General features: G+C 39.9%; 1 protein-coding gene across 1 annotated transcript; it reads left to right on the top strand.

Moving 5' to 3' along the window:
* The first annotated feature begins 664 nt into the window (after positions 1-664).
* MPP4 (membrane palmitoylated protein 4) lies at positions 665-25,528 on the top strand. The gene is made up of 21 exons (XM_035899114.1): positions 665-750; positions 2,842-2,963; positions 3,578-3,655; positions 4,361-4,441; positions 4,951-5,082; positions 5,736-5,817; positions 6,974-7,059; positions 8,058-8,129; positions 8,569-8,765; positions 10,788-10,852; positions 11,598-11,615; positions 13,291-13,329; positions 14,050-14,070; positions 15,339-15,353; positions 16,867-16,908; positions 17,727-17,897; positions 18,783-18,863; positions 19,833-19,926; positions 22,149-22,257; positions 24,210-24,344; positions 25,337-25,528. The coding sequence occupies exons 1-21, from the start codon at positions 717-719 to the stop codon at positions 25,526-25,528; spliced, it is 1,866 nt and encodes a 621-aa protein (XP_035755007.1). The 5' UTR covers positions 665-716.
* Positions 25,529-26,733: the final 1,205 nt, after the last annotated feature.

Raw genomic sequence — 26,733 nt, forward strand, 5'->3', positions numbered from 1 at the left:
AGCAACCAATTGTAAATTGCCTGAGAGAGATGATGATACCAGTAAGGTAAGATGTATAGTTTTTAATTTGGTTTTGGGTTTTTTGTTTTAATTTGCTATGAGGAAATAGAGGAAGATACGAAATCTTAGTGGAACAAATCCTTCAAAGACATTAAATTTGAATAGCAATAGAAACAGGGATCCCTTTTTTTGCAAAAATCATGTCCTTGCTCAATGAAAATTCAGTAGAAACTCCAGAATCTTTCGATTTTAATATTGTGTCAATAACAAGGGAAATTAAATGTAATAAGTTCTTGAATATGATTATTTTCTAAGCTATCTTTACATAAAACAAGCTTTAAAAGTCTTTAGAAAAAAATCATAACTTTCCATGATAGTGCACTTAAAAAGCTGGGGAACAGAATGACAGTTCCCTGAATGAAGTAAAATGTCCTATTGCAGTCAAGATGTGTCTGTCTGGCAGGCAACTGAATTCACATCTAGGACTCATGTATTTAATTCATGCTTGAAACATGTTGTGCACTTCAAATATGAACGGCTGCCCCCCTTAATTTAAATTCTGCTTTCTTATCAATCTAAAATGCCGGACAGTATTCTGATATGAGTGTACTCTTTTTTTTTTTTTTTTTCTCTAGTTCAGCATCTGTCTTTGTGAAACCTACTTGGCGTGAATGCAGTACTCAAAGTGGGTGGAATCTCCTTGAATAAAGGAAAAGATGGAGGTGCCAACAGTCTGCAGTCAAGATAATGGTACTCATAACTCTTCCATCTCTCTTTTTAAAGAGGAAAAAAAACTGACAAAAAGTTTTATTCCTTGGTCCCTGTAACTCTTCTTCCATTGAGTCAAGAGAGAGGTGAATGTGTCTAGAAATGTTACTACTTAATAATTGGAATTAATCTTATTGTTAATGGTGGTATGCAGTTAATTTAGAGAGTGTCAGAGAGAATACGTGGCGTTTGTTTCTGTCTTATAAAGTCAAGGGTCTCTGCAGTTGTATTAAGAATTACTAATAATTTCATGGGACTTTTTTTGCTTAAGGAAGTGATTCTCTGAAGGTTTGTGCTTCTGTATGGAACATCTTGGTCTATCTGAGCCCAATTTAATGTAGGGGTTGCATTCTAGGAGATGGTTAGTACAAGTCCTCTCAAAAAGAGGCACCCAGTAATGAGGAAAAGTTCTTCAAAAGTGTCTCCACCAAAGGTAATGTTCTACTAGGCACTGGAAGTCCTTGCAGAAGAGAATCCTTTTAAGTTAACTGTGTTTTGGGAGATATTTCCTTGTGGGGCTCACAATCAGGGTTCACTGAGTTTATGATTTTTTTTTAAGTGTCTGCTTTCCTAAACCAGATGATTATTTTGATAATTAGGTACATTTTCATGCTTTCCCAGTTTGGATACTCTAATTCTGCCTTATGCTTGAAGCAAAGGTCCCATCTGCAGAAACTTAGCAGGCAAGTGCCTGTATAAATTCATGCATAAGGAAAATTCCTCAGTGAGACTGAAGTTGAAGATAGATCTCACTAAAGTCTTGCTAACATCAAGGTCTAGAGCTGATACAGGAAACAATTAACTCAATGGCTATAAACACTGTGCTCAGGAGAGAAGTAAAGAAGGGCTTCCATGTTCAGGTTGGCTGTGGTGACTGGATGGTAGCAGCTGATGATACTGTCTGCACTAGCTATTGTGGGTCTGCTGGATGAGCTTTAGCTTTAAGAAATTATTACTTTGACTTTGGCTGATGTAACATTAGAAGCTCTTAGTGTCTTGGGTTTATTTCAACACTTTTTTTCTTATATTACAATATTACTCATTGAAACACGACAAGTTTAATGTTGTAAACAAATACAAAGGAAAGTCTCCAGTTACAATTGTATTGTATGATTCCTTTGGCCCTAAAAAGCAAAGAGACAGCTTGTGCTTACCAAAATAAACAAGAGTTGAGAACTTGCCGTCCTTTGACATTCAGTGGGAGTCAGGCATGCAACTCTTATGGTGTCTTTAAGAACCCTTATAGCTTAATAAGTCTAACTCCTACCATTTGGTACGGTATTGTATTAGTGCTGTTATAAATACTGTGTTTCCTGGGAAGTGTGTCACATAGCAGAAATGATCTGTTGTCATTTCTGAGGTAAAATTAAATTCCACGCACTCACAAAAATCCAGCTGGTGTCTAGGCCTCACTTTCTATGATTTGTGTAACATCTTACCTATTTGTCATCTCTTAGTTTCTACCCACTTGACATTTTAGAAAGATACTGGATTTTTCACTTTTCCACTGTATTAGAATACTGTTCCTAATAGATTGAATGCTGCTTCTAATATAAGAACAGTTCTTCCCCTTTCCTGGGACGTGCTGTGGGTGTCTGTGACAACGGTATGTATTTGGCAGGAATTTGCATTTTCATTAGTGATATTCTCCAAAATGTCTGCACTTCTCAAGAGTGGAGAAAAACAGATGGTCCCTGGCCCAAACAGTGGGTTATCCAAAACAAAAGCCTATAAAATGAACAAGGCAATTTTTTATGTTTACCTCTTCTCAGTAGGAGGTACGAGCTTGAACCCAGGTTGGTATGTGTGAGATTCCCTTTGTGGTTTTCTCATGGGTCCATTGAAAATTGCTAGTAGTGACCTAACCCTGCTGGTTAATACTAAAATAAAATAACGCTCTTAATGCAACAGAGTTGATTGCACGAAACAAGTGAAGCAGACAGGAAATGGGTGCATTTCTTCAAAGTATGAACTGAGGAAAGGTGCTTTTCAAAGGCCTGGGTCACTGTTTAGCTTTGGTTGGTCTTCTATTTGAAATGAAATGTCTTGCGCTTTTCTGTTTCTTGGGCTCAGGTGTATCTCATGTTCTGACTCTAGTGCTACAAGAACTGAGTTTGCTCTGTAAAAGAGATGTCAATGGTGTTGGCATGTTATATGACCTGCTCAGATCCCGCTGGCTGCAAGCACTTTTAAAGGTAAAGTAATACTCAGCTGTGAAGGCAAAAGTTTCCTAGAGAACAGTCCCTAGGGGATAGCTATTTTATTTTGCCGTATCAGGACAATGAATGCTTATTTAGACTAAATGCTGATAGTCTTAATGTCAGTCCTAACATCAGCAGTCAAGGTGAACAAAACCACTTTTGCTGTAAAGAAAAAAAATTATTCTCTTTCATAACATCCTAGACATTAAAGCTCCTCTACTTTACACATCTGTATTAAGGCCAGGGAGATGGAGACATAAGCTGAACACAGCACTGCTCGGCTGTCTTTTCTTAAATCTCTCTATGGCTACATATCCTACTTTTTGGCATGGATGCTTGTAAAATTACATTTTTTTTGTTTTGCCTATGCTTTATCTGATGTGTAGTTGAAGATTTGATGTTGTTATAGAACAGAGTTTTGGCTGGTGTGTCTCTCAACTAGAACTGTATCTAAGACAAATAGACGTGGAGATTGCAAGCTCTTTGGCTCTAGATTGACTGAGAAATTCCTAGAAATATGTTCTCTGTGTGTTGTGTATGTATCTATATAATCATGTGAACAGACCATATAATCATTGCATTGTCTTCTCTATCACGGCATGCAATAGATTTATGAATGCCTCCAACACTACCTCGGAAAAAGACCAGTTCCTGTCACACTGCAGGCACGCGCATTGACTCGCGAGGTAAGACTGTGTGTGCATAGTGTATTGCTTTACTTACTCATACCAAATTAGTCAACATAGCTGCAGGTAACAGTGTTCCGGTGTTTGTTTTGTGCCTCAGGTCTCAGTGTGCTATATAAACTTGAAAGATTCTCTTCTCACACATTTGTGTCACTACCTGATAACTCTGACTGTGTTAAGAGTGGGGGGGATGAGAAATGTGTACAGCTGTGATCATTGGACTGCATGAGCCCTGGCCGATGTAATGAACACACAAATTATTTGTTTTAACTACTGGTCATATGTTTTTCTACCCATGTAACTGTGTGGTCAGTGTTATGGCTGCAATCAAGCAGTTTGACTTGAGGATTTTGAAAAAGCTTTTTGGATTTTTCTAATCATAATAGCTGGTTAATTCTTAAACTGAATTAGACAGAGAGTTAATGACTAAGTGGAGAAACTAACATTAGTGATTAAATCAGTTGAGGCAGAGGAGAAAAAACTAATTTAGAGCACATGGCACTGTGCCTGAACTAAATTGAACCTGGCTGAGTGTTGTGCAGCTGTGGTCATATTGTCCAATCCTAGAGCAAGCCATATGGATATGTTCTGAGTCGTTTAACGTGGGAGGCTGAACACTCTTACCTTACCATATTCCTCTAAGTTCAGTTTCTAAATTAATTGTTCACCAGAATCAGTCTCTCTGCTTTCTCTTAAATTTATCAGGTGGTAGAGTTACTGCGTGAAGCCCCTCAGTCTGGAGAGATCAAAGAGCTAAGACGACTACTGCGAGCCCCACACTTAAAGGCAAGTCCTGCTTAAAGGAAAGAAAAAGGTTGCTCAGAGAGCTGTCTGCAGTGGGAGCGGAAGCAGATGGCAAAAGAGCTGGAAGAGACACTGTTTCCTAGTCGTGAACTAACAGAGTTGTGAAATCAGACGTGGACTATGTATCTGAAGTGCCTGCAGTTGGCTGCATTTCATTTAAGGGCTATGTTTGAAAGATGTTTCTTAAAAAGTTAAATTCTGAGTAGTTGATGCAGACACATAAAACCAAATTTTCCTTGTAATAGAAAAATCTGCATTTTTTTAGCATAGAGTTCCCAGTAGGAATGTTTCATCTTCTGTAAGTTTTCCAGAAGAAGCAGAGAGGGGAAAGGTAAAAAAGAAAAAACACCCACCACTTCACATTTTGAATTTCCAAGTGGAAAGAAGAAAATATCAGTGTAAAAGGGATCTGTGTTCACAAAGGAACTTATTTTCTGATGCCTGTTCTCTGCTTATGGGTTGGTTGGTTTGCTTGTTTTTGTTTGTACCAGGCCCTGCTATCTGCCCATGACACTGTGGCCCAGAAAGACTTTGAACCAACCCTTCCACCACTGCCAGACAACATACCTGAAAATGAGGAAGCTATGAGGATTGTCTGCTTAGTGAAAAACAACCAGCCTCTGGTGAGGGAGCTTTCTGATGTCTGTCAAATTATTTTAACTTACATGAGTATCGATATTGCATATTGGTTTCTTTCCAGGAATGTCACAGAGATTGTGTGCACTCTTGTCCAGTTTTCACAGAATCACAAGAATTGTTGAGGTTGGAAAGGGCCTCAGGAGAGCATCTAGCCCTGCTCAGTGTGGGTACAACTACAGCACGTTGTTCCAGTGCCTTGTCCACTCAGGGCTTGAACATTTGGCACATGTTTTTATCTCATATAACGAAAATGCAAATAGGATTGAGAGCTATTCCTTTGGCCAGAGTAGTAAAGAAGGGAGGAGAGACTCTGAAAGGTTCTTTGGAAATTATTTGTACTTATAAGCGGGAAACATTGTATAGCTTAACTAATCTATTTTAGGAAAAATAGTGATGATATCTGATATAGAAAAGATTTCTTACAGTTAGTCAATGAGGTCATTTTAGTATGATGGAAGTTGAAGACACTGAAGGATTTAGTATTAATAATGTTATCGCTAGATCCATGTGGTGTTACAAAGGCTGTATCTTTTAATGCCTTTTTGTCATTGTGAAGATCAGACTTGTGATGAGAAAGGAAACTTACAGGGGTTCTTCGGTGATCAGTGTGGTTTTTTTCTTTGTTTTTATTTGCCAGGGTGCCACCATTAAACGCCATGAGATAACAGGTGACATAACGGTTGCCCGTGTGATCCATGGTGGGCTAGCAGACAGAAGTGGTATGTGCAATTTGAAACAAAGTAATACAAAAACCTGAACTTGAAATAAGATATTTGAAGTAAGATAATAGCTTAGCTTCTACAATTAGTCTTCCGTTATAGAGTGAGAAGGTGTGTACATTGGACAGCACTGTAAATAGTCGTATGTTGCAGTGACTTTGATTCTGGTTTCATTGACTTTCATATGAGCGTGCAATGTTTGAGCCTGAGTCGAGGTACGAATCCAGTTTTCGTTACGTGTTTTTGGCGCCAGTACCTGGATAAATCTGTCATGAGATTGATTACGAATATCCCAAACTGCAGTGTAGTATGAATACCAGCTGCTCACTCCCTAATGGAGAAATGGAAAATATCAGCAGCCTCTGATTCTAGAAAATAATGGGCTTTAAGAAATATGTAGTAACACTTCTTGGCACTAGTCTACTGAACACTTTGGTAGCATTAGTTGCTAAGCAATCTTCCAAGGAGTTTCCTTGGCAATGTTACTACTTTGTCATCCTAGAATTGAACATGTTCCTTGGGAAATCTAACAGAACTAAAATGTAAAACATCAGAAGTAAAGTTGAACTGTAATAATTATAAAATAGTTCCTTTTAGTATTTTCTGGCCTTTGTATAGAGAAGAAAACCCAAACTGTAGACAATAGCTGATTAAGTTTCTAGTTTAATTGAGCTGAAGGAAAAAGTAAAAGTAAACAATATTGTGAAGACTTTGTAAAGGACAGAGGAACCCCAAGGCCTTCCACTGTGCCTGGAATTTTTAAGGGTCTGATTCTAAGTTTCATGGTCTACTAATATAATGGGTTTAGCTAGAATAGATTCAGATATTACTTTGGGAAATGGAGCTATATTAAAATCTTTCTGCTACTTTTAAGGCAAATCATCAATAGATTGTAAACATGTTGTATGGCGAAGGTGGGAGGAAATAAGAATACTGCAGCATGCAAGCTTCTTGTGACCCACAGAAGTCTGCAGCCCTATCTAGGGGCAATATAGCGTACATCCAAAATGTCCTCCTGCACCCCTGGTATATGGAAACTTTTAATGCTGGCTTCCAAACCTGCGGGATATCTGCGAGTCCCTGCCCTGCCTACTCAAGATAATCCATGTTGCAATAAAACTTCTGTTGCTGCTTTCATCCTTGTTTTTCACTGTAGGGTTGCTGTATGCTGGAGACAAACTGGTGGAGGTAAATGGAGTTCCTGTTGAGGGACTTGAGCCTGAGCAAGTTATTAATATTCTGGTATTAAATCTTTTTTTTCTACTTTGTACCTTAAGAGTAACTGTATGCTACTTCTCTTACATGTACACACACTCCTAGAGGAGAAGGTCTGAAATTTTTAACAGAAAATTCAGATTGTTTCATTATTCATAACTGCTCATGAAATCAGAATGTATGAAACCAGAATTATATCTAACCCCTCTTCCAGGCAGAAGGTAACTTAATTGCGGCTATTCTACCTGCAGCTTCTGGGAAAAATACTAATTTATTCAGACTTCACTGATTCATCATTTTTCTGGAAGTTCCACTCAGTTAATATTCCTCAAGAAAGTATTGGGAAGGTGCTGTTCTAATAAGAGTCCATGTTACAAAATGCACTAAAGCAGAGTGAATGAGCTTGTAAGCTACACACCTCACCTTGCAAAAAAGGGCAGTGGTAATTACTGTTGTCAAAACTCTCATGAAGAAATCTGTTGAACTGACCCTCTTACTTACTCATCGTTTTGCCTACAATCTTTCAAGGTTCTTCACTGCAAAGTGTTAGTGCCAGTCAGTAAGGATTGCTGTGCGTAGTCAGGATCAAGTCTTTCTATGCGTTATTTCCGTGGTTGTACTATTTCTAGGTATAAGAAATACAAACTCTACTGGGATGCTTAATTCTTAAACTTTTTTTTCCCTCCCCCCTTTACATCACTTGTCTAACCAGACCCTGCTGCTAATTTAAGTCGGATTTCAGTAGAAAAGTTTGGTATCAATTAAAGTTGAAATTGTATATATTTATAATGAAACATAGATTTCATTGAATTAAAAATATTTAGCAAGACTTTGAAGTTTCATTCTTGACTTTCCTTTTGAAAAAAAATACAGTATTCCCATATTGACTCTGTCTGCCTAAATTCTATTTGTAATATAGACATTATAGTAACCTCAAAGCCATGCTGTGTAAAGTTTGTGCTGCCAATGTTTGGTTATTTGTGTTGAACACCAGTCATATTTTAATCCCTTTTTTAATCATTTAGGCCCTGTCTCAGGGGACAATTATGTTCAAATTAATTCCAGTTTCTGATCGGCCTGTCAGCAACCAAACAACAGTAAGAGACATTCTTTTTTCCGGCTTGTTACCGCAAACAGTTGCTCCAATAATGTCTAATGGTGTGATACAAAGAAATGGTTTTGCTTAGAAGTTTATTGCAGTCCTTAAAGCGTGACTTGCTTTTATGTCTAACTCTCAGCTCCCAGCACTATGCTGTTGCTGGAGCAGTAAAGATAGTAAACTGAAATATGGTTGTATTAAAGTTAAAGACATTTTCAGCTTGATCTACAGGTTGAAGATCCATTCTTTTCATAATGTGTAAGGTGATTTTTTTTTCTCCCTTTATGAACAGGGTTTGTGGCTTGATCTTGTTTTTAAAACTTGACTTAATCATTAATTGACTAAAGCAGCGGCAATATCTGGCTCTGAGATTATAAAGCTCGTTTTATCTGTTCTAAACGTGGCTTCCACTTACTCTTGTATATTTTCTTTACCAGCTCTATGTGCGAGCAATGGCAGATTATTGGCCCTTGCAAGATCCTGCCATACCATGCGCTGATGCAGGTTTGCCTTTTAAGAAGGGTGAAATACTCCAGATTGTGGACCAGAATGATGCTCTCTGGTGGCAGGCCAGGAAAGTTTCAGATCTTGGTGCCTGTGCTGGACTTATACCCTCAAATCATCTTCTTAAAAGGTAAAGAACTCTTACTTTTTCTGATTTCCAGTTCGAAGGTTAGCCAGTTATTCAGACTTACCTATTTTAAAATTTTCTTAAGTTATATATCAGTATGATTCAGAGTGACATCTGACAAACATCTTTCCTCTTTCTGTTCCCTGACTTCTTGCTCTCCTTCCCTTAAGAGTACCTATGTGAGAACAAGCTTTTGAAATCACCTGTATGATCTTAAATTGATGTCTAAGAAGTTCACAGCAGTTGCCTGGTCTCTGTGCTAGTTGCCAAGACATCTAGTGGAGTGTAGCAGCTGAAGGGTGGAAATTAAAGGCCCTGATTGCTTAGGTCCATCACCTATGATTTAAAAAAAAAAAAAAAAAAAAAAAAAAGTGGGCAGGGAGGAAGAGGGGGGTACTAAACATATAGTATAAGGGCATAGCTGTATCAAGAAACAGTATTTATCATGGAATTATTTGGTTGGAAAAGGCCTTTAAGATCATCAAGTCCAACCATACCTGTCCACAACTAAACTATGTCTCTAAGCACCGCATCTACCCATACCTCCAGGATTGGTGACTCAGCTGCTTCCTTGGGCAGCCCATTCCAGTGCCTGATAACCCTTTCACTGAAGAAATTTTTCCTAATGTCTAATCTAAACCTCCGCTGGTGCAGCTTGGGGCTGTTTCCTCTCATCCTATCGCCTTTTACTTGAGAGGAGACACCAACACCCACCTCGCTACAGCCTCCTTTCAGGGTGTTGTAGAGAGCAATAAGGTTCCCCCTCAGCCTCCTCTTCTCCAGGTGAAACAACCCCACTTCCCTCAGCTGCTCCTCATCAGACTTGTGCTTCAGACCCTTCACCAGCTTTCTTGCTCTTTTCTGGACATGCTCCAGCGCCTCGATGTCCTTCTTGTAGTGAGGGGCCCAAAACTGAACCACAGTATTCAAGGTGTAGCCTCACCAGTGCCAAGTACAGTGGAAGGATAACTTCTCTGGTCCTGCTGGCCACACTATTTCTGATACAAGCCAGGATGCTGTTGGCCTTCTTGGCCACCTGGGCACGCTGCTGGCTTATATTCAGTCGGCTATCAACCAGAACCCACAGATCCCTCTCTACCGGGCAGCTTTCCAGCCACTCTTCCCCAAGCCTATAGTGTTGCATGGGGTTGTTATGACCAAAGTGCAGGACCTGGCACTTGGCCTTGTTGAACCTCATACAATTGGCCGCAGTCCATCTATCCAGCCTGTTCAGGTCCTTTCCTACCCTCAAGCAGATCAATACTTCTACTCAGCTTGCTGTCACCTGTTAACTTGCTGAGGGTATTTAAAGATGTCCTGTGAAGCACAAGTGACCTCTCCAACTTTGGTCAAAACTGAGTAGACCAGATTAAAAGAGAGGGAAAAACATGTTCAGGGAAGAACAAGGATCCTTTGCTTATTATTTTCTGCATAAATGGCCCATTATTTTTACACTACATGCTTTCAGAACTGGAGTAGTTAAACTGCTGTAGCAGCTTTTCAGTTTGATCCTCTAACCACATGTCCCGTCTGTGTTACCCTTAGGAAAACCTAAGGCCACGCAATTGTAGATGATAAGGTTCAATTTGTACTATATGTAAACCTAACTGTGGTCTGTATAATGAAAGTTGAAATCAAACGAGGTTGTGATTGAGGCTGCAAGGAAGAGGCTCTGTGTAGTAACAGGGGCAGTAGTACTACTACCCGTACAGTAGCACACTCTTCTACTCCCAGGAGTCTGTGCCCACAGTATGGCTTATCTTCTTGTCCTTTGCATATAAACACCAAATACTCTAAATACATCTGGGCAGCTGATTTGGAAATTGCCTTTAAATAGTTCTGATAGCATGTTGGCTTTCTTTCAGGACTTTGCAGTGGGCTAGAACATTACTAGTGTTTCCATTCTTGGAGTCTTCTGTCAGCTCAGTACTGATTGATCTTATGTCAGCAGCGAATCTGACTGGAGCATAATGTGCTTGTGGACTGTTTTGCTTCTTTAACTGTGACAAATCTATTTCTATGTAGGAAGCAGCGAGAATTCTGGTGGTCTCAGCCTTTCCAGCCCCATCTCTGTCTTAAATCATCAATGTGTGAGTGAAAAGTTATTTGAATGGTAAAGTAGGAAAGAAAAGTCTTGTTTCTATTTCCAGGGATACTGAAACAGAAGCTTGTACAATTCAGTTTAATGCAAAGACATTGTTACTGGAGCCATATTGTAATCTCAGAAGCGTGTTAACTGTCCCCAGGAAAATAAATACTTAATGGTAGTTGTACCTGGAGCAGTGATGGTGGAGGTGGTTGTTTCCAGTGTGCTTGGGTTCTGACTGAGAGAAGCTGTGAATTCAACTCCTTCTGAGGTCTGTAAGATCCAGGAGAGCCAATTCTCTCTATGAGAATTGGATGTAAGTCTGAGGTGACAATTGTACTAGCACGGCTTTCCAGGGACACAGGTAACAGTTCTGCACTGGAAGATGCCATGCGATATGTTTAGAATGTTTCTTTGTCATCAAAACTATTGACAGAACTCTCTTCCTTGAGGTGTAAGATGAGCTATGCTGCCCATGAGTTTACTCATGGTGACAGTCCTCTGCCAGCTATAACTTTCTGTGAACACCCCGTTATTCCCAGACAAAGAACATTCTTCCTGTTTTCTCCCTCCCTGTTTTCTTCTATGTTTCTTTGTACTGGTATCAAATTAATTTTTCTCTTGTGATAACTCCCAGATTGAGTGTGTTTCATTGCCTCACACTGATTGCTTTGTTTGTTTGAGCTGGAGCTCTCTTTCATCATAATTTTATTGCATTTTAACTGCTTCAATGGATATGCTGTGGGCAGTAAGCACTGTGGAAGAAGGTAGGAGATCATATCTGGACAACATTGCATTCTGGTACCTGGAATCAATATAGCACATGGTTTTACAGGCTTTTTAAAAAGTTAGAATCATAGAATCATAGAATGTTTAGGGTTGGAAGGGACCACTAGTGGTCATCTAGTCCAACCCCCCTGCAGTGAGCAGGGACACTGCTAACTAGATCAGGTTGCTCAGAGCCCCATCCAACCTGGCCTTGAATGTTCCCAGGGATGGGGCCTCCACTACCTCTCTGGGCAACCTGTTCCAGTGTTTTACCACCCTCATTGTAAAGAATTTCTTCCTTACCTCTAGCCTGAACCTACCCTGTTCTAGTTTAAAACCATTTCCCCTTGTCCTAACACAGCTGGCCCTACTAAAAAGACGTTCCCCATCTTTCCTATAGGCCCCCTTTAGGTACTGGAAGGCCGCAATCAGGTCTCCCCATAGCCTTCTTTTCTCCAGACTGAACAAGCCCAACTCTCTCAGCCTGTCCTCATAGGAGAGGTGCTCCAGCCCTCAGATCATTTTTGTAGCCCTCCTCTGGACCCGTTCCAACAGTTCCATGTCCTTCTTGTGCTGAGGGCTCCAGAGCTGGACGCAGTACTCCAGGTGAGGTCTCACCAGAGCTGAGTAGAGGGGCAGAATCACCTCCCCCGACCTGCCGGCCACGCTTCTCCTGATGCAGCCCAGAGTACGGTTGGCCAGAGTTGTCAGAAATGAGGCAGTTTGGTAAATACATGCAAAAGAAACCCAAGGTTTTGGCATTTTCTGTGCTTAGCATAATGGAAATCAAGTCTTTTTTTCACTTGAAATAGTAGAAGCTTACATTGCCTTGAAGTGGAAACTTCAGCTATGCATTATCTGGCAGGGAACTGACAGTTTGGATGGGTTGCTTTAGGAAAGAAAGACTATTTTCCTTTCTCTTTTTCCTCTCCCTCTTTCTCTCCCATCTTCAGCAGCTGACCTGAGCAGCTCTGAGAGAATATTTCTTTGAAGGCTACACATGGGCAGAATATGGTTGATGCATGCCCTGATAATTGCCCTGTAACTGGAAAATAGCTTCTACTTGGGCCCATCTGGAGGGGCACGCGAGAATAGAACACACACACAGAGTGCAGTATTGTGAGCCCATGAGACTGCCTGAGCCCATGAGATAGCATTTCAGGGATGTGAACTGATGAGGTCTGGGGATGGAGGGGAAGCTCAATCAGTCTTTTCTTCCCTGTAAAAATAATAAAAAAAATCAAGCAAACCAAGCACTGCCCTTGAGTGAAGCATATTGGAAAGAAACACACTTAGAAAAGCTACAGGAGAGAAAGGAGTGAGTGAAAAATTTTATTTTGTCATGGTAATACTGAATAGATATCTACAGGGTAAACAGAGCGACAGCCATAATAAGTCTCTTATTATTTCAAAAGGAGAATTCAAGTTAGACATATTTGCCTCTGCCCCAAGCCCTTCAGAGCATAGTTTAAGAGCCTTTTCCTCACTAAAGACAGGGAACATCAGTAAGTTGGAGTTAACTGTTAAAATCCTTAAAGATGTCTAAAGCTGATCTGAGCTTCAAATATTTCCTTTCTGATGTCTGAGTTCAGTCTTGTAAGATCTGCAAGGATTTTTCTTCCCTGGTATTTTTCTGATTCAGATTAATTTTTTTTCCCTTGTGTTGATCTGTAGAGGATGACATGCAGATTGATGAGAAGTGTGTGGAAACAGGTAACTGAATTCACTTGAGATTGTTCTATTTGCTTTGGGGTAGTACATAGCTAAAGCCTGGGTTTGTTTCCCTGATAAAAGCACTCATTCTCCTAGTGAACTTAATGGTAGAAAATTCTATTTTTCATACCCTGGAAACCTCATCCTATATTTGTGTATTAAAATGAGCTGTTTGCAGTTCTGGTGTACAGTACTTAGTGAAGTGTGCCAAAAAGAGGGACCACCCCAAAAATACCTGCCTGAACAAGATCCAGCCTCTTTGATTCAGGTTTTGGACTGTGGCTGTAACGTTACCATAGTTTTTGCCTATTGTAGATTTAATGTCACAGATGATCGTAGTCTCGGAGAACCCACACAGTTCATTGTCAAGAAACTGATCTCAGGAGAATACCTTCTTAGGCACGGAGCAAGAATAGGTTTTTACATGTAAATAGTACATGTGAAGACTGTTAGCTGGACTTGCTCCCCAAAGCAGCACAATTCATTCTTCCTTCTCCCAAGGTAATTCAGAAAGCTCTCATGGAGGAATGTGGTCCTAGAGGACTGGGTGGAGAGAGACCAGTTAGTTCAAGCATGGCAAGCTGTATTTTGCCACCTTGATGTAGAGGGAAGTGGGGAAAGTACGTGTGAGACAGACTGAGATTTCTGATTCTGAAACTCTGTAGGAGGAAAATAAATTTTTAATTTATTATCTTTTTGCTATCTGGATTACTAAACAAGATGAAGAAACATTTGAGTCTGGTAAGTACCTCTGACCTAACTCCAAATTCCTTGCTATTGTTCTGCTGCGAGAAGGGTGTCCAGAGAGAAGCAAGTGTCTTAAAAACAAGCAGGTGGCAAAAACCAGAATGCCATTTTAGTTTTAGAAGCTATTCTGGCTTCAAAAGCCATTAGGTAAAATCCTGCTGCCTGAAGTCTTCCTCTTGCTCTCTGCTTATCTTAGTAGTAAGGTTTTTGTCCTGTTATCCCACAAGTGTGAGTGTTTCTTCTCGTGCATGAGTACCAGACCTGTTTATCAAATCCTAATCAGTTATACCCATGCAAGCTGTGACAGCAGGGGCTGCACTGATGTCAGCAGATAATTGGATTACCTTAAGGTAACAGAGGCCTGAATCCCCAGTGCCTGTAGGAGTTGATGTGGTAAAAAGGAGAGCTGTTGTGGATTCCTGCCTGTGTGTGTGGCTGGCATGCAAGAAAAAAAAATGCTCTTATAAAATGAATGATTTATGTGTAAGATATACAATCAATCAGTGCTTTTTTTTTTTTCAAACAAGCTGTTTTGGGGGTTCTTTTTTGGGGGGTGCCAGGAGGGGAACAGCTACCTATTTACAGCATATTCAGAGTTCTGCAAAACTTAAGCCTTCTAAAATAAATCATGTTTCCACTAAAATAAATCTACTACTGCTAAACTTCTTGTTTGAGATCTTTGGTAATCTTGTGGAGAAAAATGTCATTCCACCTCACCCTTGCTCTTCTCCACAAGGTTCCTGTGTGCCAGTTGGATCTTCTCATCTTATCACAGGTGGTTTGTTTTCTTCCACCTCTCAAGCAATGCCCAAAGCTTTTAAGACAGAACCAGGTCTACAGGGCAGCCTTTTGTTTTCAGGCTAGGATGTTTCTGATAACTGCACTTGGGGATTACTCTTGCAAATCTTATTCACTACTCAGCGCTGAGTCAGCTCTCTGCTGTATCCAGACAGTCGGAGGAATAAAGGTGCAAATATTTGCTATCCTACATTTTGTTTTAAATTAACCTGTAGTTGAACATCTGTGTGATATATTTTGCAAGTACAATACTGACATAGATGCTGTAGCTGAGTGTCTCATTCTTTGGGAACTGAGAATTCATGCTTGAACAGGCATATTTTAGATTTAAAGCCTGCAGTACCTGTTTCCTAAATTTCCTAAATGCATTGGACAATGCTGGTTGGATTTTTTTTTTTTAATCTTAGTATAGACTGTCTTCTCAAAACTAATTGTTTTATGTCTGTGTCTATTTGAATGTGCAGAGGAGCTTAAAGAAGGTAACACTAACTTTTTTCTCCCTGTATCCTATAAGCAGTAATCTATTAGAATTTATCTGTGTTTATTGCATTACCAGGAACTACTACTCCTGTTACAATACCCGGTAGCTGAATTGCTTGTTCCCTGTAGGATTCCATACTGTACTCCATACCACAGAACAGGGGTAGATAAAGCAGAAATGCTCAAAAAGATTTGAATGACAGCTCAAAAGACCTGAAGATAGAAATGACAGAGGCATATGTCAGCTGAACAGTACTCTGAACTTTGCCCTGAATGAGCAGTTTTGTGCCAAGTAGATTTTTCTACAGTCATAAACAAGGAGTCATTAGTACATATGGAAACATGGGAATGAAACTGTATTTTAAAGCTACAAGTAGTGAAAAGTGTATAGATGTGAAAGAAGAGTAACTAAGATGCATCTAATTTTGTTTTGATGCTTGTGAGCTTATGAAATAACTGTCAATCAAAGAATCTGGTGCCAAAAGATGATACAGTTCATGCTGTGCAAATGAAGATAACATTCTTCTCTTGGAACAATTACTACCTTTAAAGGTATATCTATGTCTTCTGTGTCTCATTCTTGCTTTAGCAAGGCCTAAATAAAGGGAATACACAGTTTGGATAATTGCATGCATGATTAGGGGAAAATTAAGAGTTGTTTTTGAAGAGAACTCTAAACACTGTTGACACCATTTTTTTCCTTAGTTGTTTTCAAATCACCTTTATAAAATAGTTTTAAAACTGTTAGAGCATTAATCTATTGGGAAATTGATATTTTTGAGCCTTACAGGAGAGATTTAATTTTAAAAAAATACATACAGAGATTTAGAAGGCTCACCTGAATGGTTAAGCCTTCACAGGGAACCGCATGAAAATGGGGACAAAAAGAATTGGAAGAAACAGATTAGTTGGGATGTTGGAGTGCTGATATCACTGATCCAAAGATGATTAATAAGAAATAATAAAAATAATAAAATCAGGTCTTCATTTTGCCTGAAAGATCTGAGCAGATGCATGTTGCATTTTCCAAGCATGCTGTTGGGCTGAAAGAGTTATAAATTTTTTATTTCTGATTTGGAGCTACTGACTTGTTGGTTTTTGTAATATTATAACTAAAGAATTCTTGTAAACTAGATTTCACCTGAAAAGCTTAAATTATGTGGAGGTTTTTTGACTATAAGTATTTCAAAACCTTGCCTGGCATCTAGTTATCTTAGGAATGAAACAAAAAATTAATGGGTTTCAAATGTAATTCAGAAAATACCAAGACTTTCTAAGTTTAATTTTCTCTTACAGAAATATTGGTCCTTTGAATTGGTCATTGATCATGTGAAATTGAATATTTCATATTACGGAGTATTGTGCTTTTTTTATTAGATTAGTTATGGTATTTCCATGTGTTTACTGAAATGCGGTTGTTCATTTGGAATCAGCAATAATTGCTAGTGGTCTAGCTCTTAAGCTTTCACTGTTCTTTTTTTATTTCATGAGTATTTGTTCTTTCTATTCCAGAAGAGGAAGAATTTGGTGAATTTGGTCAACGAGTTTTTATTGGTACGTAGTGACTAAAGATAAGTAAGATGTTTGTGGCTTGATCTAGATTGCTTGTCTGAAGTTAAATAAAATGCCTTGTTCTTTTATTTCACCTAAAGAATTACTGAATTGAATTCTACTTGCTCTGTTTTCCAAGCTTCAAGAAGTTGCTTTCCTCCTCCTAATACTTGTCCTCTCTATTTACATCTCTCTTCCTGTAAGGTTTCTACTAAGACCTGGCCATCACTATTTTAATCGGACTGGCTATTAAGATTTGCCTTACTTCACAACTAATTTTGCTAGGGCATAATGTTCTGTTGTCTGTCATCCATTGAGAATAATCATGAGGGCTTTCAGTAGCAAAGTAAACCTAAAAGTGAGGGTTTCGGGCTTGGATGATAAGGTGGAGCAACAAACCTATCCATAGCGAGCTTTAAAATATTTGAATTCATGCTGGAGGCTGAAGCAAATGTTGCAGATTTGCTTTACGAGAGTGAAGCAGCTACACTATCAAAAAACAGTTGACCTGTTCCCTAGTGATGCTTTATGTGGCCTGAAACTTCTCCTTCGGCTTGTTTTGGGGATCTTTTGGGGGTCTTTAATTCAGGGCTAATTTTCAGGTGACTTTCAGTGAGATTTGACCTCTTTTTTTAGCTGTCTTTTAATGCTCAGAGGTTCTACCAAGCTGACATACCAAGTGCAGCAATGAAATTCACTTTCACCCTGCAAAAAGCTCAAAAAAAGTGTATGTCGTGTGGCTTAGAAAGCGACACACTAGCCTAAAGCACTGGTTGCCTCTCAGGTGTATTTTCCAGTACTGATGTTTTTGCCCCTTACAGCTGGTTTCCGTAGAAGTATGCGCCTGTGTCGCAGGAAATCCCGGACCAACCAGCAGCCCTGTTACGCTTGGTGCCCCAGCAGCTGTTACAGCACTCTTGCAGCTCCATATGAAGAGGTGGTTAGGTACCAGCGGCACCCAGCAGACCGGAACAGACTGATTATACTAGTGGGTAAGAGGTTAATTACTTTCTCATGCAAATTTCACAACCTGTAACAGTCAGTCATGGGCTGATCCACTGAGGTTTCCTGCTGCTGATTGCAGTGGCTGCAGACTTTGCAGGTAGCTCTCAAAGCAATATTGCAAGACTGATTGTCTGTAATTGGACCCCGTTATTGGTTTTGAAATTTAATGTATGTATTGTCATATTTGCTTGAGCTAGTGAATGTGTTTAAAAAAAAAAAAAAATCCTCAGAAGAAGCTATACAGTTATGAATGCTGGTTGATATGGATTTTATTAGGGAAATGGTTCAGTTTTATAGTCAGTTGGGACCGCTAAATAAAGCAATGAGAAAACACTCGTAACTTACTAGAAAGTATCTTTACATGGAGGCATTTCTACAGCTAGTGTTATATTCTTGGATATGGCCATGGTAAGAAGAATGTTTAAAATTAAGCTGCAGGCTAAAAAAATCTGAGCAGGTGGGACAGCCAAAAAAAGATGCCTTTAGTAATGCTCGCTATAGGAAATACAGCATTAAGCGGGCTACGGGCTCTCAAGAAATCTTTAGTGATAGTGACTGAAAGGAAGCTGTTGTTCTGCAGTGTTCTATAATCCTGAAAAGCAAACTGGGTAAAGGCAAATCCGTTGTCCTTTCTATGTCTGGAAGTATTTGATAATTTCTTTCTTTTAAAATGGGTTGCCTCCTGAGTATGACTGTATTGATGGGAGGTGATTTGTACCCTGAATCAATCAATATGCTTCAGTCACTTCTGGTACATTTTGGGGGAAGTTAGTTATATTTCATTTGTGTACATGCATTGTATTAGAAAATCGGGGGTATGCATGCAAAAAGTGCCTCTGTCAGTAATAGCAGTTGCTTTTCCACCTTTTCAGGTCCTGCAGGAGTGGGTGTGAATGAGCTAAGGCGAAGGCTTATCGCAAGTAACCCACGAGAGTTTCGAAGTGCCGTACCTCGTATGTAATGTTCTTCCTCTTTCCCCCACTACCCCCTTCCAATGGGATTAGGAAACGTAAAGTAGCTCCCTCTTGCATTTGTATATTCAAACACTCGTTGCCGTATGGCTGTTTTTTCAGCTCTACTGAAAGCCAGAGCCATTTGCTTTTATAAGGGTTCATTTAAAATACTATCTCTTTCCTTATTTTGGCAAATCAGCCAAAGGTATTTGCAAGTTACAGCTCCTGAAACCCTTAAACCTTTATGTAGCAGTAGATTGTCTGTGTGATTTTGTTAATCTTGATGTTTGCTTTTCCTAGATTTAAAAATAAGAATGTTTCTTAGGGATATTGTAAGTTCTTAGTGTTTAAGTGATCAGATATGAGAATGAAGGCAACAGAAGTTGGTGCTTAATAGGCTTTGCAGCTTTCCTTATTAGCCTTCTAGTCTCAGATGAGACTTACACAGCTTAATTTCTGATGTAATAATTGAAATTGTTTCTATCTGTGGTTATTTGATTCTTGTGACTTGGATAACCAAACAGGAAATATATGAATCTGAAGCTGGTTGAAAATTCAGGAATTCTTTTGTGCTTAAGATCCCAGATATGGGGAAGGTACAAGTGTGGGAAGGCTTGTAGCATGTTTCTGAATGAACTTCAATAAATTTTACCTCAGAGGAGTAAAAAGAGTTGTGTAACCAGTTCCAAAGCAGTTCCTGATTGGTTTGAGTCACAGATATTTGGATTAAATCACTCTCCTTCCATTCTGAGAAATACAGATGTGCTTTGCTAATTTTCAAGGATTTGCCACTGGGCAACTAGTACAGTAGACAAAACTTTTGCTGTAGATTAACATGGAAGCAACTCATTTTATTCCTTATGAAAATACTGATTTATAGTCCTTCATGAAAGTTGTCTCATGTTCATTTATAAAATTACAAGAATTTACTTGCAGTTGATTTGTGGGTGTGTGTATATCTCCTTTCAGACACAACTCGTGTTCAGAAGAGTTATGAAATGAATGGTCGTGAATATCACTACGTATCAAAGGAAACTTTTGAAAATATGGTGTATAGCCACAGGTAACTAGGAGAGACAAATTACATTTTTGTTACTTAAAATGTAACATGATCCAAGAAACGACAGTTTTGTCGTTAGGTCCCAAGCCTGGGCTCCTCTGCTTATACTTACTATGCATGTTTGGTGTAAATTTTGGTCAATTGACTTGAGGTTCAAAAACTCTGTGCAGTTGCAAATAAGCTCCCCTATAATTAATCTCAGAATCCTTCTAAAGGAAAGAGGGATCTCCAGGCCTGAGCTCATTTGAGGCGCAGGAGCAGGCCGTCCCCAGGTGCCAAAAGGTGAGCTGGCAGGGAAGATGACTGGCCTTGCTGAACAGAGCTTTGGCTGGAGCTCAGGAATAAAAGGAGAGTTTATGACCTTTGGAAGAAGGGTCAGACAACTCAGAAAGTCTACAAGGATGTTGTGAGATTATGCAGGGAGAAAATTAGAAGGGCCAAAGCTCTTGAACTTAATCTGGCTACAGCTGTAAAAGACAATAAAAAATGCTTCTATAAATATATTAGCAACAAAAAGAGGGCTAAGGAGAACCTCCATCCTTTATTGGATGCAGGGGGAAACATAGTGACAAAGGGCAAGGAAAAGGCTGAGGTACTTAATGCCTTCTTTGCCTCAGTCTTTAATGGTAAGACCAGTTGTTCTTGGAGTACCCAGCTCCCTGAGTGGGGAGCAGAATGAATCCCCCATAATCAAGGGGAAATGTAAGCAACCTGCTGCTACACCACTTAGACACACACAAGTATAGGGGGCCAGATGGGGTCCACCCAAGGGCACTGAGGGAACTGGCAGAGGTGCTCACCAAGCCATTCTCCATCATTTATCAGCAGCCCTGGCTAACTGGGGAGGTCCCAGACAACTGGAGGTTGGCAAATGTGATGCCAATCTACAAGAAAGCCTGGAAGGAGGATCTGGGGAACTACAGGCCTGTCAGCCTGACCTCAGTGCCAGGGAAAGTTATGGACCAGATCATCTCAAGTGCCATCACGCAGCATGTTTGGGAAGAGTGGCTGGAAAGCTGCCTGGCAGAGAGGGTTCTGGGGGTGCTGTTTGACAACCGGCTGAATATGAGCCAGCAGCGTGCCCAGGTGGCCAAGAAGCATCCTGGCTTGTATCAGGAATAGTGTGGTCAGCAGGAGTAGGGAAGTGATCGTGCCCCGGTACTTGGCACCTCAAATACTGTGTTCAGTTTTGGGCCCCTCACTACAAGAAGGACATTGAGGCACTGGAGCGCATCCAGAGAAGGGCAACGAAGCTGGTGAGGGGTCTGGAGCACAAGTCTGATGAGGAGTGGCTGAGGGAAGTGGGGTTGTTTAGTCTGGAGGAGGCTGAGAGGATACCTTATTGCTCTCTATAACACCCTGAAAGGAAGTTGTAGCGAGGTGGGTGTTGGTCTCTTCTCCCAGGTAACGAGCAATAGGACAAGGAAATGGCCTCAAGTTGCACCAGGAGAGGTTTGGATTGGATGTTAGGAAAAATTTCTTCACTGAAAGGGTTTTCAAGCATTGGAACAGGCTGCCCAGGGAAGTGGTTGAGTCCCAATCCCTAGAGGTATTTAAAAGATGTGTAAATGTAGTGCTTAGGGACATAGTTTTGTGGTGGGCCTGGCAACGTTAGGTTAACGGTTGGACTTGATGCTCTTAAAGGTCTTTTCGAACTTAAAGAATTCTCTGATGTTCTTGTAAGTTACGAGTTTAACCTTTCTGGAAACTAGACTGCTTCCTAAAATTGAGCAATGAATCAGACCTGTTCCTATCTACATCTTCATTGCAAAACCTCTGCAGTGATGACACCTCCAGCACCTGAACTCTAAGGGCCAAACTTTCAAAAGTGTCTGCTCCTTTCTATGTCTCAATAATCCCTCTGCTAAGACAGAACAGCTCAGCACCTTGAGCTGTGCCAAGTGCTTTGAGATCTTCTGATTTATGTAGTTATCAGTACTATTGAAATCACAAGCATTTTATCATTAGAATCACAACCTCTAAACACATGATTTGTAACAACAAGATGAGTTGCATGCTTTGGAGATGTTGAACTGTAATGGTTCTGATTTTGTGCCCAGTGTAGCAGGGAAGAGCAAAGGTGGAGGTTGTTCATCAGTGTTCACTATGGTTTATGATCATTCAGTCTTCATGACTGCATTACACTTGAAGAATATCACCCTTAAATGGAACCTTCTGAGACTCACGTGATCTTTCATTTTCCTTCTTCCTCTCCGCTGCTGCAGAATGCTGGAATACGGGGAATACAAAGGGTACCTGTATGGTACCAGTATTGATGCAGTGCGGACAGTCCTCGATGAAGGAAAGATCTGCGTAATAGATTTAGAACCACAGGTGAGTTGTAAAGGGGCACGGACTCTACAGTTTGTATCTCTTGGAAGGAAAAATAATCATCTGTACATTCTTGAGCTATGAGAATGGTGTTAGTTGCTTTGTCTTGTTTTTTGCTTTAGCTCATGGTGCTTGTTAATAATATTCTTTGGATGGGTCTTGTGGGAGGAATACTACAGTGCCAAGCGCATACAGATCAGTATCATTCATTTGTTTCCAAGTCAGCAGCTGCATTAGCAGGTGGAATGGTGCAGAAATGAGTTTTCATACTTGCTTAAAGCAAGGATGATTCTCTCATGTGGAGACTGTTGCATGGGATTTCTTCCCCCTCCAAGCCCTGTTAGTTGAGAGTTCTGTCCTTCTGTTAGCAGTCTCTGAACACCCTTTGGTGAAAGCAGCAACTTATTAAAGTAATCAAGCAAAAACAGGTAACTATATCATGCGTTTATTTTTCTTCAGGAGTAACTTAACAGCTGGGAGCAAGCTGGTGGCACACAGGACCAAACAGCTTTGCAGCAACCCCCAGCCAGTGCTTGCTGTGTAGACCACCACTCATCTAGGGACCGCAGTTTGCAAACATTTACTGTATGAGAAAGGGCATCTTGCACAGCTTCCACGTATGCCCCAGCAGATATTGGCAGGAGGTGCTTCAAATGTTAGGGCAATTACCAGATGTTTCTCTGCTGGGCATTGCAAAAAAGCTTCAAATGCAGTCTTTGCATTCTTCTATATTTCTTTTCTTAATTACTTTTATTACCTTTAACACTTCCAGAACTACTTACCATGCTAATCTTTTCACTTAGACACTATTCACTTTTTTCCTTCTATCTTTGCATTGAATTTGCTGATGAAGATAAGGCTAATAAAGGCCTGAGTTTCTAAATATCTAAGAGACATAAAGCTGTGTCCAGCAAAATCCTAGTATTACTCTGAATTACTTGCATATTTAGTACTTAGGAGCTGTTTAGGCTACTGGGTTTCAGCATCTCTTCTAAGTGAATGTAAAGAGCAACACCATAACTCAGTTAACTTTTAGACACCTCCCTCTAGTTATGCAGAGCCAGTGTAGTCAAAGCCTTAGGTTAGCACAAGTTTGTGCCGTTTGAGATAAAAGTGAAAGTTACATGATCTGTGGGGTACTACTCAAAATCCAAACTGCTACAAGGGGCAGATTAGGCCACGCTTTAGTCTTCATTTCACACCTAAAAATGTCTGTGGGTTTCTTCTGCTACACTTCTAAATAAGGGGTGGGGGTGGGAAATGTAATCTTGCTACTTGAACAGATGTGCCACTATCAGTTTTTAGGGGGTGAGTTTAAAGGACAAGTTTTGGGAAAGGTATGAAGTAATAGCACGTAGCTGTTCTTCAGTAACTGCTGTGAGGTAGGAGAATTATTGCCAAGTTGCATACTTGTATTTTAAATCTGGTGGCTTGGCCAACTTTACACGCTGTGCTTTTTTTTTTCTTTTTTCTAGTTCCCTCCACTGCTTTGCAGTAGTTTAAAATTTATTATCATCAGGGAATGTTACACAGCAGAAAGATTTCCGAAAGCACGATACTTTCTTCTAGTATAGAACAATAAAGGTATACTTTTTCCAAAGTTAGCTCCCCAGCAGTTAAAAAAAAAAAAAAGAAAAAGATTTCAGAACCATCTTTAATGTTATTGATTGTAGAGATCTGTTGATGACAATGTCCCATCCCTCACTGGAGCTGAAAGCATCTTCTAATAAGGTTGCCAAGCGGAATTAAGTGATTGGTGTGCTACAGTTGCTTAACAATGTCTGGTCCAGGGATTATTAGCGAGGTCATTTTAAAATAGACATTCCTGAAAAAGATTACTGCTAGGTCTGGAGATAACAGCACGTTGTAACAGTTTGGGGTTAGTTTTTTATGGTAGTAAAACTGGGATGAATACACCTGAAATACTTTAACTTCTTTTTACTCTTAATTTGCAGGGCATACAAGTAGCCCGGACTCATGAATTAAAGCCCTACATTATATTCATCAAGCCATCCAGCATAAGCTGCATGAGGCAGACTCGTAAAAATGCCAGGATCATTACAGATTACTACGTAAACATGAAATTCAAGGTGAGGTTTGGGCAATGAAAAGACTCAGCTTATTATTCTGGAATTCTGTGTTTAGAACATAATGTGTCATACTATGTTACGTCTTTAAAAGATTATTATGTCTTTAGGATCAAATCTAAGTTACTCTTGTCTCTTTCTGTTTGGTTTGTTGGGATTTTTATTTCCCCTCCACATTTGCTTTGAAGGAGAAGGCTTGTAATTTGTACGTAGGGGTTGGAGGCATTTTGCTTCAAAATGTCTTTAAAGGAAAAGCTATTTTGTACATCTTTGTTTTTATTAACTGCCTTGTGACAAGATCTGAGTTAACACATACATTTACTGTTTGCACTGAAATACCTGGAATGTGGTTCATTCAGTAATTTAATCAATTTTTTATCTAGTTATAAGGATGTATTGTTAGTTCATGTATGCTTAATGACAGTATCAGTATCAATTCTGTACCAAGTTCTACAGAAAAAACACAAATCCTGCTTGTAGGAAATGCGTATCTTGTATTTACAACACATCTAGAGCATTGTCACTATAGTTTCCATGCAAATCATAATTAAATTTAGCATCTTAAAATTTCGGAGACCTCAGGTCATAACTGTATATGGAAATGAACCATGATCACTATGGCAGAAAGAAACGTGAACACTGGGGGGGAATAAACTAACATGTGGAACAAGGGCACAAGTGTTAGCGGATTTGCTATCCAGTCCCTAGCATCCCGTGCCAGCACTCATCAGTAGAATAACCTTTTGGGGGTAAATGGTGCATACTGAGAGACAAGGTATTTCCTTGGGCAGGACATGGCAGTTGGCTCTGTTTCAGAGACTTGGAACTGACTGTAGCAGACATACTTTACTATAGCAAATGGTAAATGACATGAAGCACACTGGTACTATCTGTTCACCTCTTGATTACACAGCCCGAGGTGTTCTGCAGGTGCTGGGCAGGTATGTTTCTCTTTACAAGACTAAAGCTTTATAGACCTACTCTGTGCCTTGCAGGAAGAAGATTTACAGGAGATGGAAGATTCGGCTAAGAAAATGGAAGCTCAGTTTGGTCAGTTCTTTGATCAAGTGATTGTAAATGACAATTTACAAGAAGCATCTGCACAGCTGCTGTCTGCAGTCCATCGTGCACAGGATGAGCCCCAGTGGGTCCCTGCAATATGGATATGCTCAGACACTCAGCCCTAATTCTGAGCAGCAGGCAGCTTCAGAAAGATTACAGCTTATGTTTTACTTCAAGAATAATCCTAATGTCAGGATTGCAAGAATTTATCTTTGTATGTGAGGGATTTGGAAGAGGATTAAGAAAGAAGCTGCTACAGGAGATATAATCATACTATGTTCTGTGTAGATCTTCAGCTTTTTATGTTACAGTTGCATCCACTTTTGTACAAAAAAGAAATACTGTGAGCTCTCAATTACAAGAATAAAGAAAAATCTATTTTGTTGCATGTATCTGCATAATTTACCCATACATAGTTAAAGAAAATTCCTTTCCTCTCTTTTTATTATGGTCATTCTGATACTGTGATACCTGTACATTCTGGAAGCCTTACTGACAAAGGATACTCAGTCAATGTTCAGTCCAGAGCATTCTGTCTTTGAGCAGCATGTTATTCATGAAGGTATTGGTTTGCTGCTTATTCTTTTTACCTTTTAAGACAGGACCAGAGTGGTAGTGTCACAATAAAAATTACTCTAGAAACCAGAGTTATCTTCACAATGCATGTAGCATGTCTTATCTTTTGTTCCATCAACTCAAGTGAGTATAAACTGACATAACATGGATTTATCAAAAAGAGAGATAAGGTCTGAAGCCCTCTTTCCTATCGCTTTGCACTCTCCTCATCAAATGGCGCGGTGCTTGTGACAAACGTCCCTCATTCTCTTCACTTTGCATTACAGCCCTCTTGCCCCCTGAGAAATAGCGCTGATTATTCTGTTGGCCTACCTCACCTTGGAGGAAACTCAACAAAAGCAATTTGAATGGTCTAGAAGGAGATTGTTCATAGCCAACTAATTGCAGCTACCACCCTGCTGGCTTTTTTAGTCAGGCCTACTGTTCCTTGTTTAGAGGTGAAATGGGAGAGACAGAGAGTCCTGATGTGTCACTGGTGTGAGGTATGTACAGTTCTGTGCTGGTGGTCCATGAGCAGCTCACCTAGCTGCTACCTCGTCTGGCCTTTGTCCTCAATTTCTCCTTACCTGTTTTTCATGTGTTTGGTATGAGAGAAGAAAGATCTTCTCATTAGACTTGTGTTTGCTTCTTGTGGCCATTTGTGCTGGAATGAAATTTTATCACGCTGATTTGCTACTTTTTTTTTCCTTTTCATGTACTGTGTATAACTTAATTTTGCACATTTGATTTTGCTTGACCGCAGCCCGAGGGCTAA

Source organism: Egretta garzetta, unplaced genomic scaffold (genome assembly GCF_000687185.1).
Source record: "Egretta garzetta isolate BGI_Z169 unplaced genomic scaffold, ASM68718v1 scaffold297, whole genome shotgun sequence".
Lineage (NCBI taxonomy): Eukaryota > Metazoa > Chordata > Aves > Pelecaniformes > Ardeidae > Egretta > Egretta garzetta.